At 43.5% G+C, this 18863-nt stretch overlaps 1 protein-coding gene across 1 annotated transcript in view; it reads left to right on the top strand.

Annotated features, from left to right (window-relative positions):
• The window catches only part of WNK2 (WNK lysine deficient protein kinase 2), a 581173-nt gene that overhangs the window by 173706 nt on the left and 388604 nt on the right, over nt 1-18863 (top strand). The window contains exons 3-4 of the mRNA XM_078661612.1: nt 3379-3551; nt 3979-4199. Coding sequence (XP_078517738.1) covers nt 3379-3551; nt 3979-4199 — 394 coding nt within the window. The remainder of the gene's footprint in view (nt 1-3378; nt 3552-3978; nt 4200-18863) is intronic.

Below are 18863 nucleotides of genomic sequence, written 5' to 3' on the forward strand. Positions count from 1 at the left end.
TTATGTATGTCAGCGATTTTGTTGTGGAAGAACGAGGCTAGAGAGTCGCAGAGGTCTTGGGAGGGAGTGATGTCGTTGGTGCCGGCGGTGGGGTTGGTAAACTCTTTGACGATGTTGAATAGTTCCTTGCTGTTGTGGGCGTTGTTGTCGAGTCGATCCTTGAATGCTGATTTCTTGGTGGATCGGATCAGTTGGTGGTGTTTGCGGGTGGCGTTCTTGAAGGTGGCCAGGTTGTCAGTGGTAGGGTTTTTACGCCAGGCTTTTTCGAGGGTGCGACAGATCTTCTTGGATTTCTTAAGGTCATCATTGAACCAGGGGGCTTTTTTACTGCCTTGCTTCATTTGATGGTTTTTCAAGGGTGCTAATTCGTCCGCGCTGTGGGTGATCCATTGTGTGAGGTTGGTGGCTGCTTGGTTTGGGTCCGATGATTTGGCAGGAGGATTTTAGTGGAGCGATGTGAAGAGCTGGTCGGTGGTAATTTTGTTCCAGTTTCTGCGGGGAATTGGTTGTTGGTGGTTGTGGGTCGTGTTTTTTTTGTAGTTGAAGTGAACGCAGCTGTGGTCCGTCCAATGGAGAGCTGTGGTGTGATTTGAAGGAGATGTGCTTGCTGGAGGTGAAGATTGGGTCGAGCGTGTGTCCGGCATAGTGGATGGGGGTGTCAACAAGTTGTTTGAGTCCGAGATTGGCGAGGTTGTCCAGAAGGGTGGTGGTGTTGCTGTCGTTGTTCTTTTCCAGGTGGAAGTTGAGGTCTCCCAGTAGAATGTAGTCCTCGGAGGGGAGGGCGTGTGTGCTGATGAATTCTGTGATGTCTTCGCTGAATTGTGTGCGGGGTCCTGGTGGCCTGTAGATGAGGGTGCCTCTGAGTGTGGTCTTGGGGTCGGTGTGGATCTGGAAGTGAAGGTGTTCGGTGGCTGCGAGGTTATCGTCGGAACTGGTTGTGATGCGGATGGTGTTCTTATGGACGATGGCGATGCCTCCTCCTGTTTGGTTGATGCGGTCCTTTCGGATGATCTTGTAGCCATCCGGGATGGCTATGGCGATGTCTGGTGCTGATGAGGCGTTCATCCAGGTTTCTGTAAGAAAGGCGACGTCCGGCGAAATGGTGTCGAGTAGGTTCCAAAGTTCAGTGGCGTGTCTGTGGACCGAGCGGGTGTTGAGCAGGATGCACTTCAGGCGGTTGGTGTCGGAGCTCTGTTTGGAGTGTGTGGATTTGGTGTGGGTCCCGATGCAGTCGAACTTGCAGGAGTGGCAGGTGAAGGGTCCATGGGTGAGTCCTGGGGCGGCTTGGTAGCAAGTTGGGAGTCGGCCGGGGTTAAGTGCTGAAAGGGTTGTGGCGTTGTACGTTATGCGGGAGGGGTGGATTTTGCGGGGTCCAGGGGGTCTGGCGCTGGGCGGGGTCCAGGCGCGGACGGGCGTAGACGGGCTTACCTTTGGTGCGCCTTCGGCGAGCATGGGGCGCGTCCGCTGCGCGTGAACGCTGCGCGCAAGTGCATCTAACATAAGTGGATAGTGGGGGGGCGGAGCGAGGGAGGGGCAGCTGGGAGGCGGGAGCGGGGTGGAGGGCCGGGCTGGGAGGCACAACAACAAACAACAAAATGGCAGCAAGCCAAAGGCCAAACAGGACGAGACTGGGAACAATCGCTATGAAAAGGGAAGCGTCACCGGCACAATCAGGCACAGATTAATCAAGCAGGTAAAGGCAGCAATGCACAATCGAGTATCAATTAATGCGCAGCTCAGCAGTATAGCGCAACGATACAATTACATTCAGGCACAAATAAATGCAGGAGCAATGCGAGCAAAGCGCAACTGATTTCAGAGGTAAAGAGCAATTTCAGAGGTAAAGAGCAGTCTGGCACTATAGCGCTACGATACCAGATCCAGGGCAGGGAGCAGCGTGAGGAGCGACCGCTTCTGAGGAGCTCAGGACGGTCATAAACTGTATCCCACTTGTCTTGTAGACACACCATCTATGGTGGTTCCTGGCACACCCTCGGCCAGGACACCATCGGACTACCTACTAAGAAGAGTAAGAAAGCAAAAACAATACAGCTTCCTTTTCCACCTGTGCAGGATATTAAAGAAAATTCCCCGTCTCACCCCCCCATTTACTTCAACCACCAAATCCATAGAGAAGACTCAATTTTTATACATACATTTTAATACGTTATTTTTTCAAATTTATTTTGTACAGTTTACACTGCATCAATTACATCATATCAATTACATATTGCATATCTTAACAGAATAGTGTACAATGTATCTCAAAATTGACAAATTATACTATTGAATATATACTATTGATGTGGGGCTTCCTTTATTTTTCATATTATTATTTTTTTCCACCGGAGCATCCAGGATTTGAAACAACATCCCCTTATCCATCAGGACTACCCCAACACTACTTCAAATTAGGAAAGAATTAAAGAATCGTTTATTTAAAGCGCACTGTATCACTACCTCATAATGAAATAACCGCCAACAACACATTTCCTCCCATATTACGCATTGAGTTGATGCATGTCTTTGAACATATACAGTTCTCGACTGCCTTTAGGCAAGGTTTGGCACCATAGAAATAACATAAATACATCCCTACCTGCATATCCGTATCCAGCAACCCCTTAATTCATGAATTCATAGAGAAGGCATATCAAGTGCCTGTCCAGGAAACAAAAGAGCGCAATTTTAATGATTGTTTTGTAAATGTATCTTATGTGCGTATCAAGAAAACCTCTCCGTGACTGGGCACTCCCTTGCCATTGTTAGATAGCTTTCTTACTTCTCCACTTTAGACTGCTTCTCTCAAGAACCCTCATACCCCATTGATAGTGAGCCCAAAACTGCACAGACCCATGGTTTAACTAGAAAAGAAAGACACTCCATGTACAAATCTACAGTTTGCCCCTCCCATCCACTGTACACCGCACTCTGTTCCTTATGAGGTTCACTTTAAGGGCATACATAATATGTGACACCTTACCCTTCAAGAATTATTATACTATGTAGGTCGTTGCCCGTATTCGTGGTGAAAGATGGCGAAAATGCATTTATAACATTTAGACTACTTAATGACAACTCAAATTAGCAGCTAAAAGTATATTATCCAGACTTGTACTGAAGGACCTCTACTAAGACTATTAAAATAATTGTTACAAATAAACCTTGGAATTGCAAAAGTATGTGGCTTCTTGAATTGAGTTCTATACGAAACTTTAGCTTTATTTATACTTTCTTGCAAAAACTTAGCTTGGAATATTTTAACTATTTGTATGACTACTGATTCATATTGTAAAAGTACACTTTAGATTTTAACTATTAAAGTAAATCACTTAAAATAAGTTAAACTTTGTTGTAATAGACCTATCTTATTTGCAGGATCGGAAACTTACAAAGATGGAAAGGCAAAGGTTTAAAGAAGAAGCAGAAATGCTGAAAGGTCTGCAGCATCCAAATATTGTTCGTTTTTATGATTTCTGGGAGTCCTGCGTGAAAGGGAAGAAAGTCATAGTACTGGTGACGGAGCTAATGACGTCAGGGACGCTGAAAACGTAAGTGTTTATGAAAAAAAAGTTTAAGGAAAATGGTGCCAAAATCATAAAAAATTAAATTGCTTCTCAGTTGTAGCTCGAACAAATCTTCTGGGGTTCAAGAATTTTTTTTTTTTTTTAAATCGATTACCATTGAAAAAGCCAACAAGCAGAGCTGAAAATCACCTACAATGGTTACATGTATCCGGGAGAAGTACTCTAAATGTTCTTAATTAGTGACGCACATGTGAATTGCGTTCTTTCCTGAAGACTTGAGTGACGTCATTTGGTGATGAAGGCACTAACTCCTTCTGCTTCTTGTTTAACTTCATAAAATTGAAAATCAAAGTTTCTATAGAAGGCTGAAATAAACCCCGTTTACCTTAAGTAGTACAGAATAAAGGGCACGTTACTTCTAGCATCCTCTAATTGTAATATTTTTTTCCAGGTACTTGAAGAGATTTAAAGTGATGAAACCCAAAGTTCTTCGCAGCTGGTGCCGACAAATTCTGAAAGGGCTGCATTTTTTACACACGAGAACTCCTCCGATTATTCACAGAGACTTGAAATGTGATAACATCTTCATTACTGGGCCAACTGGATCTGTGAAAATAGGAGATTTGGGCTTAGCAACTCTAAAAAGAGCATCGTTTGCCAAGAGTGTAATAGGTAAGGCAAGCTATTTCCTACATTATACTTTTAGTGTAAATTCTTAGTTCCCGGTGTTTGTGACTTAACGTTTTGTACTATTACAGAAACTGGGGAAGTAACTTTACTAGCAGTGGTCTTAACTCGCAGAATTTGACTCTGTGGAATTCCGAGTTAAGTAAAAACTACACGAGATTCTGTGGCTTTGCTCCAACGGGCTGAAATGGGCATGTTGCGCTGCTCACGCTGTGATGATTTAGCCCCGGGATGCGCATTCTACCCTGACAAATCAGCACAATGAGCTCAGGGAAGCTCATCGGAGGGTGCAGCTACTTGAGCTTATTTTGCTGCCGCTCAAGGAGATTTCTACTCGACTGGCAGGCTTCTGACCTTGAATTGTCACAACTACCCTCACCGGAGAAATCTCACCAGGTGCCCTAATAGTGACCAGAAATTTACGATACAGGATGCCAAATCTCGGTCGCAAACTTAGCGTTCTGGTACGGCGCGCGAGAAAAAAAATCTGTTACGTGCAGATTCCCGTATTTGGTAGGAACTCCGTGTTACAAGAGTAATGCTGAGTCTCCAAAATTGTGCCAATTCCGGGGGCGGAATGGAATATTCCACCCGCCTCTGGTTTTAACATCTTTCAAACACTCTACAAGAATTTGGACTATGAACTCTAGAATGAAAAACCTATTAAAGAATAGGCGTGGCACTGGACCTTTTGATTCAACACTTCTGTGTCTTTCTGTTTGAATTTAAGTACATTTATTGTTGATTAATTAAAGTCCTACAATGTATAATCCTAAAAATATCCTTTTATACAATCGATACGATAAAAAAATCAACACAATTGAGTAAAAAGATTCCAGAGTTGCTGTTTAAAAACTAAAAATTGGTAAAGTGCAAGCAGCTATCAAGACATCGATGGCTGACAAAAAAGTGCAAAGTAATCCTCCTATTGATTTATATTTTATATTAAGTAGCACCTCCTATGATTAGGTTACTTAAACCAGTGGCAATACATAAATGTTCCCTAAAAACAGTGGATATGTAAGTCCTACGCTATGTGTAAATGTAAAATTTAGTCACAAGCAGTAATTCAAATCAAGATAGCATTGTGAGAGTCCAATTTTCTTGCTGCAAGCTTCAAGACTTTGTAAAAATGCAGTTCAATGATGTATCTGGTGTTTTAAAGCAGGCAATCACAGCTTGCCGGCACATACGAATTCCCCGCTGGTTAAAAGGTATCCTTAACAGCCCTTTTTTTTTTTGTCTGGGATTCTGCACAGACACAGAACTGTGCACAGAGACTAAGGACCTCAGTGTATTAGGGTGTGCCAAAAACTCACATTAGTACCCAAAATCCCCTACCAGACTAGCATCAGTGTCTCATCAGCTCTTCGTCCTATAGCGAAGTAACCAATGATTAGACAACCCAGAACATGCGACTTTGGTTACCTCAGGTAAGGTGGGAAACATGAGCACTCTTTCGTTATACTCTCATACCAGTCCAGAACCGGGAGTAAAGGGAGACACGTGCAACTTTAAAATGTTTATTTAACGCTGTGATCTCAGGTGCAGCATCTTAGCTAATACAAGCAGACATATGATAAGAAATAAGATTGTCATCATAGTTACGATTCTATAAAATACAAAGGGAGAAAGCATGTTATAATGCTGAATGGAAATAGGTTAAATATATACCTATATTTCACCCTCCCTTGCTAGCAGGTTATTTTAGGACTAAAGAAGGTCTCTTAAGCTTGCATAGACGACCCCATACCTCCAGGATTAGCAAGAGCGAATCACATCAAGTTCTGCACAAGCTCTCAGCATACGAATGTTCTCCAAGTGTGTTTAATCATGCCTACACAGTGCATTATTAAAGGTGCCAGTATCTGAATTGGCCACAGCTCCATATATGTTATGGCTAGAACGTGCACTGATCAGTTCGAACAACAACTACAGTGTTGAGATAACCTTGAAGGCCTCGGCACTCACTGTTCAGACTAAGCTTACGAAGCAAGTCTAGCAATGTAGAAAAACAAGTTATTCTCATGTGAAGCAAAACACTCAGCCTAATTTTAAACAATAGCTAAAGTGTGTGCCGTGCGCAAAAGACAGCAAAAGGTAAAATGGTGTTTAAACTTTTAATAAGCTCATGCTAACTTAACACTGTGTGAATGCAAGGCTCAGCCCCACTACACTTTCTTCCAGTAAAGCAGCGCCAAGACAGCTTAAGTGTGTGATGTTTTCCTCTCCAATTTTGCACAGTCTGCAACATGAGGCTTTTGTTACCCGACGCCAAGGCATCGCATGGGCAAGCCCTGGGAGAAGGCCAAATTGCGCTCTAATAAAACCATTTTTTAGCTGTGTTGACCATCTAGTCACTAAATAGGGCTGTGATTTAAGTATTTTATATTCGTTCAGTATCATCCAGGCATGTGATCGAAGTGCAAGGAACTCTGTCTTTTAACATCGAAAGTTTTGTTCATTATTTTGTTGATTACTTTTTTAAAGGACTCTCGGGTAAAGAGATTTCCAATAAACTGCAAGCTGGTAACTCATCAAACGCCGAGTCTAGATACTTCTAAGATGGAGAGTTTGAATATGTTTGAACGTCTTGCCAAAGGACTTGGCATAGATGATTTTATTTTTAATTTTCTTTTCCAAAGTTTAATATATACTCCTTTCCTTGCGATAGTTTAATTTAATAGTTAAATTCGAGCCTTGTCTGTGCCAGGGAGGCATTGCACGTGAGGTTGAAAAGAGATCTAAATGTTTTTACAAGAATTGCGCTTAGTTACCACGTTTCTACCATGCAGTGTCTCGCTTCCATAAGAGATGCTTGGTCAGAATTTTATGGTTATTGCTTTTAGCAATGGGAGATGGGTTAGACTTCCTGGAGACCTTTGTAGCGTTCGAAATGCTAGAAGCAGAGTGTTACATTTCCTCTGCAGGTCCTGCTTATGCTTCTGAAAATAACCCTCATCAAATAGTGCTCCAAGGTATCTATATGTTTTGATCTGATCCAGTTGTCAGCCTTGTAAATACCACCTATGCTTTTGTCAGCCTTGTAAGTACCACTTATGCTTTTTCTGTATCCTATTGCTTACTTCCACGACTTTTATTTTTTTTCTCATTCATTGCCATACCATTTATAATAAATAGTTTGGTACAGTATCAATGTTGTTGCAGGCCAATCTGTGTTTGAATTAGGAAAATCACATCATTGGCATTCAAAGGGTTCGATATGTGCTTGTATACTAACTTGGGAGGATGCACATTTAATTCATCCAGAGCTTGCATTAGATCAGCCAAAAATAGGTTAAATAGGTATGATGCCAGACTGCACACTTGTTTCAGTCCCTGGGAGGTTTCAATTTACCTAGGCAGGAAAAAACCATCACCTATTTTCACCCTTACTTGGGTATCCGAGTACGACATCTGGATTGCCAACAAAGCAAGCTGGAATGCCTAGATTAGACTCCTTTTGCCAGAGGAGGTGGTGCTGTATGCAGTCAAACTCTGACTTCAAATCTACAAAACAAAGGTAGATTGGTTGCTTACTTAATTTGTATTTATCTATAATTACTGAAAGTACTAAAATATTGGTCAACGTACCAGGCCCTTGAACGAACCCAGATTGGTTTGGAGGGATAATCTGCCTCTCTACTGCTCAATGTGATAACTTAGCCAGGAGGATCCCTGCGAAGAGTTTTGCCTCAGTATCTTGCAACGTGATAAGGCGATAATTTTCAAGTTTGAGCTAGGCTTCCCCTTTAAAAATGGTTGGTTTTTTTAGAGCCTTTCCGCGATTCCGGCATAGTCTCTAGCTGAAGTGAAGTCGGATTTGCCTTATACAGGGCTTGTGGGATTCTGTTCGGGCCAGGTGCCCCATCTTGTCTACTTATTTTAATAAATATGCATATTTGATCTTCTGAAATATTAAGTGTGGGTTCACCTGGGTTAATCGGCTTCATTCAAGTTTTACTTTCCGTTTCTCAGGTAGAAAGTAAATTTGTCTCCCAGAACTTGATTAAAATGTTTTGTTAAAAAACCGACCCAGCCTACTTCCGTTAAAGCTGAAATTGTGATCGCCGTTGGGGCTCCGTTCAAGTTGTTAACAATTCTCCACAAATCCCTTGAGGGTTTCTATTTACTAATATACAGTACTTTTTCCCAAAGGATTTGTTTTGCTGTTAATTTGTCTTCACAAATTAACCTTCGGTAATCTATATAGTCTTCAATTCAAGTTGGAGCGCTTGGTTCTCTGCTTTGCTTTCTTGCTTAAAGCTATGGACATAATTGAGTCTATTGTTCCTATCAACCAGCGCAACCTCCTGTAGTTTGTTGCTACTAACTCTCCTAGGAGTGAATTTGCCTTTTGATGAGACGTCTATTGAACCTTGGTCCTAATGATGTGTTGAATAAGGTTGCTTTTGTTTTTTTTGTTTTTTATCTGTAATGAGGATATTAATTGAAATCAGGGTAAGGTTACTTCTGTAAAATCTATTAATTAGTGCAAGCCTGCTACTTCATAGGTCCATGCAGGTAGAGTATCTTCTTGATACCTTCCGTTCAATACCCTTAGGCCAAAGGATTTGAGTTATTTTACTAATCTTGCTCCCCTTGCATCTCTAGGCCCATTGCGCTCAGGGGTGACGGACTGGTTGGGGATAGCCCGTTGGTGGTCTTGTTGTATTTTATCTTCCTCTCGGCTAAATGGCCACAGCAAATTCATATTGAAATCTCCTCAGATTGTAATTTCCATGGATGTTACATCTTGCGATAGTTCTAGTAAAATATTTATTAATTTACTGGACATACACTTGCTTGCATTCGACTCTGGATGTATGTAGTTATTAAATAATTAGACAACTAAATCTCATTATTTTAACAGCTTAAAGTAGCTAATGAATCCTTCCAACACAAATGTCTGAGTTGACATGTTTCTTGTAATAGAACGATATGAACATTTCTAGTGAAGGTATTCAGATATTTGCTATGGTTTTTGGCGTGCACACCAATTATTTTCCATGAGCATAACTTTAGAGTTTCCTTTGAGTTAACAGGTAAGATTTTCTGAAAGTACTGTGTTTTTACCTGTTAGGCCCAACCACCACTATTTAGGGCTGCTGTTACTAGCCTAGATTGAGTTGGGCTAAACTCTGTGTTCTTTAATGGGAGTACAGGGCTGGTGATGGAGACTTTTGCAAATGGAATTTTTGAGAATGTAATATACTTGGTTATTATCATCTTTGCTTTCCCTAGCTCGTCCTTAGGCTTAGTTATATTATTGGACAATGTAGTAGTTGTGCTTATACAAGGGATATTTACTATACTGTTTATTGTATTTCTGGCTTTACATTTTTTTTTTCTGTTTCTTATTCATTGTATATGGTGGAGAAGATGGTTGAGGGTCATCAGTTATGCACGCACACAAGGTAGTGTCTCTATTAGCAGCCTCATCGGTCTTCCCCAATGACTCTGTAGTTTGACTAGCAATCACTGATTCAATGTTCTTGCTCCTACTGTTATCAAATCTGCTGGTTTTCTTTCATTGATTGAGCAGGCAGAATGGAGTCCTTATTACACCCAGGAACATTCTGATTTACTTGTATATCTTCGATTTGGGTGGTCAAAACATCCTGAATTGTTGCTAGGTTATTGAGCAGTGGTGTGCAGGTGCAATCTATGCAAGATGTTGCTTCTTGGTTTGCTCTCAGGTTATTAGATTATTTAGATCTGCCAGCTTCTGATCGATACCAGAGACTGATTTTGCCATTGTACATCCATTTTATTTGATTGATCGGTCAGGGCATTTAATGTCAATTGTGATGTTCTAAAGAAGATCTCCCATATTGCTCCTGGTTTGTTAATTAGTGCAGCTGAGGAGCTTTATTTTGAAAAGAATCGGAGTAGCATTTCCTCTGGATCTTGCTTACTGATAATGGACCTGGTTGAATATCTTTTTCTAGTTTAACTTGTGTGGGTTGGATGCTATTGATGGAATTACTGTATAACACAGAGTACTCCAAAGGTGAAGATTATCCTTTTTTTTTTTTTTAAATAAGATTTTGTAAGTTTTCCAATGGTTTCTGGAGTTGGACTGCGGCAGCACATCCTTTAACATACCAGTTTGTATATTGCAGACTAACTGCAGAGGGCTCGCAGTGCGACTAGGATTTAATTGTTGCTGGTCCAATTTTCCGCTTGCCGCATAATATGATTGGTTTGGAAAGTATGATTCACTAATTTCCCAGAATTGTTAAGGTCTTTAATAATTTGTACATGCATTTCGATTGGCAGTGGGGCACCAGTTCTTAGTAACTGTCTTTGGGATGTTTGAAAGGACATTTGAGGTGGACGTAACCTAGTAGAAGGTTGTAACAACAGTGACCCCCAGTGACAAAAATCCCAGTTCGGTTTTAGGTCCCCATTGAGTCTTTATTTTCTATTGAGTCCAGATTTGGTTCCATTTCAGGCAGATACATGGTGCCATTAATTTGTTTGGCAGAAATAAGTTTAGTACCTGTCGTTGGTGTGATTGGTGCTGGGAGGGTACCTGTATTCTCTTGAATAGTCAACATTGCCGTAACTGGCCCTAATTGCCCTTCAGGGTGTCAAACTTGTGTGGGATTTTAGTTGACTGTACAGACATTCGCACCATGGGTGAGATTAATGGCTGATTCTTACCAATAGATTTTGCTTTAGTGGTTTTTTTACTATTGACAATGCTTGGAGTTTTTTTTTCCTCCTTATAGGAGGAAATGGCTCCCTGTCATGACCTGACAGCATCATTGACCTTTTCTGTAGGGTAAACAAGTAGGCCTTGGGTATTCCTGATATTTCATGATATTCCAAGTGGAGTTTTAAACTTATCAATGTTCCAGATTTTTCCAAGTGGTACTTTGCGCTTATTGATCCCAATTTTATATAATCAGTGTATTTTAAAAATATTCAAATGAGAATTTTCCTTATATTTCCAATCCAATGATTGCTGAAGAGTTTCTGGCTAGTTTCCACTATAAGGCACTCAAGAAGTGGAAGCCTGTCACATCTGCAAGGATAATGGTTCACACAGAGGTACTGGTTTGATAAACAAAATGCTGGTCCATGGCCCCAAGAGATCAGAGGCTGCGGGGAGCACCAAATTGACTTTGTGCAGTGCTGCCTTCTCCCATGTCCCACAAGCCGTTCTTCCTGAGCTATCGACAATCACCCAGCATGCAGAACCACAGCAGCTTCCGCACTAGAGGGCACAAGCGCATTAGCGGTCTCAATTTATTCAGACTGGTTGGGGTATCAGGTGGCAATGGTAGTCCAGTGGGGAGATGTGGTAAGCGGGTAGAGCTCGGATCCCTTAGAGAGACGCTCACAGCTGCTGCTGCTGGGCTTGCATCTTCTGCCACACCCACTGGTCGTTAAGCTACGACATGTGATACATGATGATTACTGTCTTCCTGATTCTGTTTTTAGTTCTGTTTCTTGTCAATAGAACCATAGGACAATAAAATATGACGGTGGGGGAGGGGGGAGGGAGTACAATGGCGAGCCCTCCACAGGAGCAAACAGCACCGGCCTAATGCTGGCTGCTTCCACACCTGCTCTGAGGAACCCTCCAGTCTGAGCCTCAACTGCTCTTCCAGACTACTCCCCGCTCCCCCTCCCCCCCACCCCAATGTCTCAAACTGCCCCCAGGCCCCTTTAAGCAGTCCTGCAGCCACTTTCGCCACATCGTGCTCCCTGAATTCAGTGGCCAGAGGTGAGGGTGAACATTTTATATTGCCACGCCAGTCTGAGTGGTCCATTGTCCAGGCGTGACAAGCTGCAGGTGAGGTGTGCTCTCGGAGTGAGGCGCGGTGTAGCCAGCAAGTGACAGCTGTTGCGAATCCCCCCCTGCTATTGTGGCCAGTCCAGCCGATAGACCCACCACGGAGCTGGAACCTGCCAATCGGGGTCCCCCCGTCCCTAGACTCTGCAAGCGGCACCGAGCACTCAGGCTCTTGGAACTCCACTTTACTCCTCCTCAACCCCTCGCACTACCCTTTCTGCTTGTGCCATGACACCGGAAACAAATCTTAACCGATGAGGAAAAGCACACAAGTGACATAATTTACAACATTCTACTCTTCTTGGATGGAATTTTTTATTAGCTTGAGAGACTTTTCAAGCCTTTTTATCTTGAGCTATACCAGACCTTACCATTATCAGAGGTCCTTACCTGAGGCTTAACACTGTAATTTGGGAGAGGGGCTGTAACGACTCATATAGCACTTTGCAGCGGGCTGTAATGCAGTACTGAAGTCAATTGTAGTGCTCGTTTGTGTTGTTGAAGCCAAAAGTATCCGATGTTTGTGCTTGGTAATTTTTCAGGATAAGAACTGCTTGTTCACCCCTGTTGAAAGCACTGTGGATTTCTAACAGCTATGTCGAAAAAAAGATGATTTCCATTCGTAATGGAACAGAGAAGTTTGGCCTCCTGGATCTCAAAAGGGCTCTTAATTAAAGGTTAATTTTGGTCAGTGGCCTATCAGAAAATGATGCCCTCACCCGCGGAATGTAATGAGGCCCCGGAGTTTCCCCCAGATCTCAAAGGAATTGACATTGAGTTGAACTGGACCACTTTAAAGGGTTGAAGACCCCCTTGCGGTTTGGGGAGCCCTTGCTGTGCAGGGGCTACGGTGGCCTGCATTACGCCCCTGATTTATTGACAAACTGCACATCTGATGCCATTGAACCAGAGCATTTTTGAGTGAACTACAACCTTTATATTGTCTTTCAAACAAGCAGGCACAGTGCTTTGTGGACATTTGGGGACCACCCTGCTGCTTTTGATGCATGCCTGTATGTGCAACAGGAAGCTAATGAAGGGGTTTGCAAATCTAAGACATGATGCCGCCTTGAAGTGCTCCATGCCAAGCACAGAAAAGCATACTGAGCAGTCTAAAATCTATTGACAAGATCTTCAGCATGAACAGACAGAAGATCTTTCAAGTGAGTCTGTCTAGAGTTAATTGTTGCTTGTAGAAACCAGCTTCTGGTTAATGGAATGGAAACAGTGACTATTTCTGGAAGTGCAGAAAATGTACACTGCACACCAACACAGCATTTCAAGGGGTACGTTACGGTGAAGAAAAACTGCAAGATTTGTTAGCTTTTTGAAAGTCCTAAATTTGAAGGTGGACTTGACTCCCTTACAGAATGACCTCAACATTGAGGCACTGAGCAGTGTGAGGGTTTCAAACATTAAGTTCTGCAAGGCATCTAGGCGGATTGCACGCATGGCCATTGGAGAGACACTGGGTAGTTCGTCAGAGGATCTAAGTGAAGACCACATTCAATGTGGCAGGTGACCTGCACAAGATCATTGGTGATATCACAAATATAACCCTTAGTCATGAGTTAGATATTAGGCCTGGGCGGAATCTTCAATTCCGGTTGCAGAATCTGAGGACTTTTGGTAATCGCGTGCTACTCATGTGACGCGGAATTACTGGTAAATTAAAATTCCACTGGTCTGCCGGTCGAAATAAAAAATTATGCAGTGGTTTCTAAAGATTAGTAACCACTGCATACCAATCGGCGCTCATACTCTGCAGTGATTAAAGGTTTTAATTACTGCAGAGGTATGTAAGAAGGGCACAAAGTGATGAATGCAGTGGTTTCTAAAGTTTATAAACAACTACGTACCACTCGGCAGTAGTGCCTTGCAAACTCAACAGTGATTATGCAGGGTGTATTTGGCTGCACTATTTCCTTAGCACAAAATGCATTCTCGCATCCATTTTTGGACACAAGGCTGAGGTAATCTAAAAAAAAAAGTATCGCCCACTACGCCGCCTCGTGGCATTCTGCTGAGTTTTAATGGATTTCCACTGAATCAAACCCTGCGAATTCCACCCATCTCTAGATATCCTTACCGAGATTGTATGGAAAAGACTATGAATCAATAAAGACTGGCAATACCACAGTCACAAATAGATGTCCTTGCACAGAAGACTATATTATAAAGGAGCTAGAAGTTGCATTTTTGTGTCATTGAGAAAAAAGAGAAGCATGCAAATTCCCAATCACCCAAAGATCTCCTGTCTGGTCAAAGCAGGCAGGGGAGGTTTGCACCGAGTAGAAATCTAAAGCTGCACCGACTGAAGATAAAAAAAAAATTATATTTTCATTGCGATCCTAAAATTGAAATGTTAGTAAATTAATTGCTTACTATAAACGAAAATTATTCCTGAAGTCACAGATATGCACGAACGTTAAATGTGTGAAGAAGATTTACATTGGCTCAAGGTCCCGAGCCGAATTAAATTCAAAGCCCTGTGCTATCTTTTTAAGATTAAGCAGGGCTCGGCCCCAAAGTATCTTCAGAGTCTTGTTCAACCTTACAGGCCTAGCCGTACATTAAGATCCTCGGCTAACTGTGATTTTGTTGTTCCAAGATTTAAACTTGTGAAGATGGGGGGGTAGATCCTTCTCCCATTTAGTCCCCAAATCCTGGAATGCGCTACCTATTGCCTTGAAATCAGAGACCAATTTATTCTGTTTTCGGGAAAAAATGAAAACTCTAATTTTTCAATAGATTTTCTGCCGCTTTAGCGGTCAATAGTATTGTTGTTGTGTCTACACTTTCTGCTTTAGTCTGTCCCTTGCGCCGGGAAACCCACTGCGGGTAGCTGTTGCGCATTATAAGTTTAAATAAATAAATAAGAATATAATTCTTAAAAAAGTACACCGAAAAGGTCATATTGCTAAGATTTATATTTCAACATTATATTTAGTTGGCCTTCCAGGAATTATGTTTGTTTGTTTAGCAAATTAGTGACAGTGTAAAAAATGAAATGGTCGTAACCTATTTCATTACATCTTCAGTGTACAAGATATTCATAAAGGGGTTTGCCCCAATAAATACTCCGGGAAAAAATTGTATGAGTGTAGAGCCAGAAAGTGCTTGAACAGCTTAAAGTGTGATGAAATGTGCACAAGGGTGGTCAGACGCCTCAGTAGTGAGCAGGATCGCTTAAACATCTTTCCTTGTTGAGTGTAACGGGGCAGATCATGAAGCTCTTCCTGGGCAATGATTACATTCATAGATTCATTTTAATGGCCTGTTTGTATCATTGTGTTTAAATATTTAGTCCACATTTCTCAGGCTGGTAGTTTAATCGTATTCTGAGAATCAATGTCAATTGCTTATGTTGGACTATTCCGATGCTGTTTGTGGCTGTTTTTAGAGTGCTGGGTGCTGGCACAGAAGTGCTGCTGCAGATTGCTCTTCAGCAGGGCTCTACAGGAGGAGTGTGAGTTTTTCTATCAGATGAAACTTGGGTTGTAAAGCTTAGCTTGGTAAAGTATGATATCCTTTTAATGCAGGACACAGATAATATACTATGAACCTAGCATAGCAGGTACGGGTTTTCTTGAGATGAACCGAGCTTGTAAAGCTGAGGAGGAAATTATAAACTAGGTAAAATTAAGGCTATGATAGCTGGTCCATGTAGGACACCTTGTATGTATTATGAGCTAAGCGAAGTGTAAAGTTGCTGTCGCCACATCACGCAGATCCTAATGAACTGAATGTTTGTATACATATGGGTGTGTATGTGTGAGCGCGTGCGCATGCTGATGGTGCAGCACCAGAGGGCCTCCAGAAACGCCTGAGATAGGTTGGCCTCACCTACACTTTGTTGTACCTGGCGAAACTCGAGGTACTGGCCAACCAGATTAGTTATTCCTGTACGAAGCCTGCTGACGCCTGGGACTGGGTGGAGCATCTACTCCAGCCTCCCCAATATGGCAGTTACGTACAGAGGGACAGCGATGTAGGAGAAGATGGCGGAACCAAACTGAGGGGATGCTGTGCACGGAGGCGGCTCCCTCCCCCACACAAGCAAAGGATCAGCAGCAACATACACTGGATAATTTATGAACAAACAAAGAAAGGCAGTAAGGATTTGAAGGTTGCACTATCCCCAATATACACGAAAGTCAAAGCAAACTCTTATTTGCCAAAGTTGCCCACCTCTTAGGTCTACTGCCCGAGGACCTCAATTTTACAAAAAAAGAAAGAACAGAGGCAACAATCAAATACAGTACCTCAAGAGAATTTTTTTCAAGAGAAATCTTCATAAGCGTTCACAAAAGAGTAGTAGTCCTTCATTGATGTTATTCAGATATTTTTATTGCAATCTTCATAAAGTATCTTGAAATCAATACATCCAACGCGTTTCGCCCAGATCGGGCTTCCTCAGGGCAGATTATTTTATAAATGCCGAAAGTACGAAGGTAAGGCACTCTTTGGAAGGCGCAGGTAGGTCTCTGGTTCAGAGTTTCAAACTGTCTACATCTGGCACCCGGTCCCGTTTCTCGTCGGCGTCCATGTGTAAAAAAAACCTGCGCTTTTTTTTTGTTTGTTTTTTTTACACACGGACGCCGACGAGAACCTGAATCAGCGCATCACTGAAGCGCTTGACCAGACAGCTCCACTCTGCCGTACATCTGCAGGTGCCCGGAAAGAACGCTCAGCCCCATGGTTTAGTGGCGAACTAAGGCGGAATGTAGGCGAGCTGAAAAAGTCTGGAGGGTGTCCTATGACAATCAGGCTAGGGAATTGTTCTTGGGAAAAAGGCGCCTTCATCATCGGCTGATTAAAAAGTCGAAGGCAGCCTACTACGCAGGACAAATTTCGGGGGCGGAAAATTCGGCCAAAGAACTCTTCGGTATCTATAAGTCACTGACTACTGTAAATTCATCAACAGCTCCGGAGAACTGCTCCACAGAGTCGTGTGACCGGATTGCCGAATATTTCTCTACTAAAGTCGAGAAGATCTACTCGACTTTTCCCAATCCCCCGACAGGGGTCGATCCTGAGGTGGCAGGGGTGGACATAGAGATAGCAGGGCACCTTACACATTTCTGCACCCCTTCTTCTGAGGAACTAGTAGGGGTGTGTCGCTCTGTTAAATCTGGATCCCCGTGGGACCCGGTGTCACTCAAACGTTTGGCGGACAGCCTGGAAGTACTGGAGCCTTACATAAGGCATGTCCTGGACACCTCCTTTGGATCGGGAGAGTTGCCAGAGGGGTGGAAACAGGCGGTGGTGCTCCCGCTCCGGAAGAAACCCCACATAGGTTTCGAGGTATTAGAAAATCTGAGGCCCATCTCCCTCCTGCCTTTTCTGTCCAAAGTGGCGGAAAAGGTGGTTAATACCCAAATTATGAAGCATGTGGAAGAGACGGGTTTGCTCCACGCGACGCAGTTTGGCTTTAGGCCACGCCACTCTACTGAGTCCGCACTCCTCATGGCTACGGAACATCTGAGAGAGGGTGTGGATGCAGGCAAAACTATGGCCCTGATCCTGCTGGACCTCAGCGCGGCGTTCGACACTGTAGCACATAACATCTTGCTGCAGTGTCTGAACAGAGGTGGTATTTCGGGCACCGCGCTGAGATGGATCCGGGACTTCCTCAAGGGAAGAAGTTTCCGAGTAAGGCAAGGTGACTGCTATTCTAAGGGGGTTCTTTTGGGCCAAGGCGTGCCTCAGGGCTCGTCATTGAGCCCGACCCTCTTTAATATGTATGTCGCGCCTGTGGCCTCGATCGTGGAGAGCCATGGTCTCCAGCTGGTCTCGTACGCCGACGATACGCAGCTGGTGATCTCCCTATCGCACGCGCCCTGTCTTGCTGCCGACGGTTTCCGGTCGTGCATGAAAGAGCTTGCCGATTGGATGGATACCAACTGTTTGAAGCTTAATGGCGGCAAGACAGAGGTGCTGGTGGTGGGGAGAGCCCAGTCTGCCTGGTCGTCGGCATGGTGGCCACCCTGTTTAGGACCAACTCCAACCCCTTGCCTAGAAGCACGTAATCTGGGGGTTTGGTTTGACGCGGGCCTGACTTTTGGCCCACAGATCAACCGGGTGGTGGGAGTTTGTTTCGGGATTCTGAAGAAACTTAGAAAGGTCCTGGACCTACTCCCGATCGGTGCCCGTCAAACCCTGGTTCATGCTTTGGTGACAGCCAGGTCGGACTATGGAAACCTGCTGTACCTAGGGGCTCCAGAAAAAAGTATGGCTCGCCTGCAAGTGCTGCAGAATGCAGCAGCACGCTTGATTCTCAGGCTGCCCAGAAGGGCGCCCTCGAAGGCGGCCCTCCAGAAGTTACACTGGCTCCCTGTGAGGAGAAGAGTGGAATACAAAGCCCTCTGCACCTGTCACCGAATCCTGAATGGTAGGGCTCCCGACCCACTGAACAAACTGATTGAAGTGTACCAACCTGCACGAGCACTCAGATCTGCAGGGGGTGGTCTTCTGAGGATCCCCAGAGTTAAGAGAGCCCGCATGGGAGGCAGGTCCTTTAGATGCCTAGCGGCAAATAAGTGGAACAAACTACCAGCGGACCTGCGCCTGGAACCGGAGGAAACGAGGTTCCGAGCGAAATTAAAAACATTCCTGTATACCAAATAACTGTCTGCCCAGTCTTTTGTGCTCCTTGCACGTTGCCTCTCACTGTCTTTAGCGCGTGGACACGCCGGTGTGCGTAACGCAGCGCTATTACAAATGTCCCTATTATTATTATTATTATTATTATTATTAATAAACTGGACCGGGTGCCAGATGTAGGAGCAGCATACTCATCAAAATTCGTAATATACAGGGACACATATCATAGTGATCGC

The sequence above is a fragment of the Lissotriton helveticus genome, chromosome 9, assembly GCF_964261635.1.
Source record: "Lissotriton helveticus chromosome 9, aLisHel1.1, whole genome shotgun sequence".
NCBI lineage: Eukaryota > Metazoa > Chordata > Amphibia > Caudata > Salamandridae > Lissotriton > Lissotriton helveticus.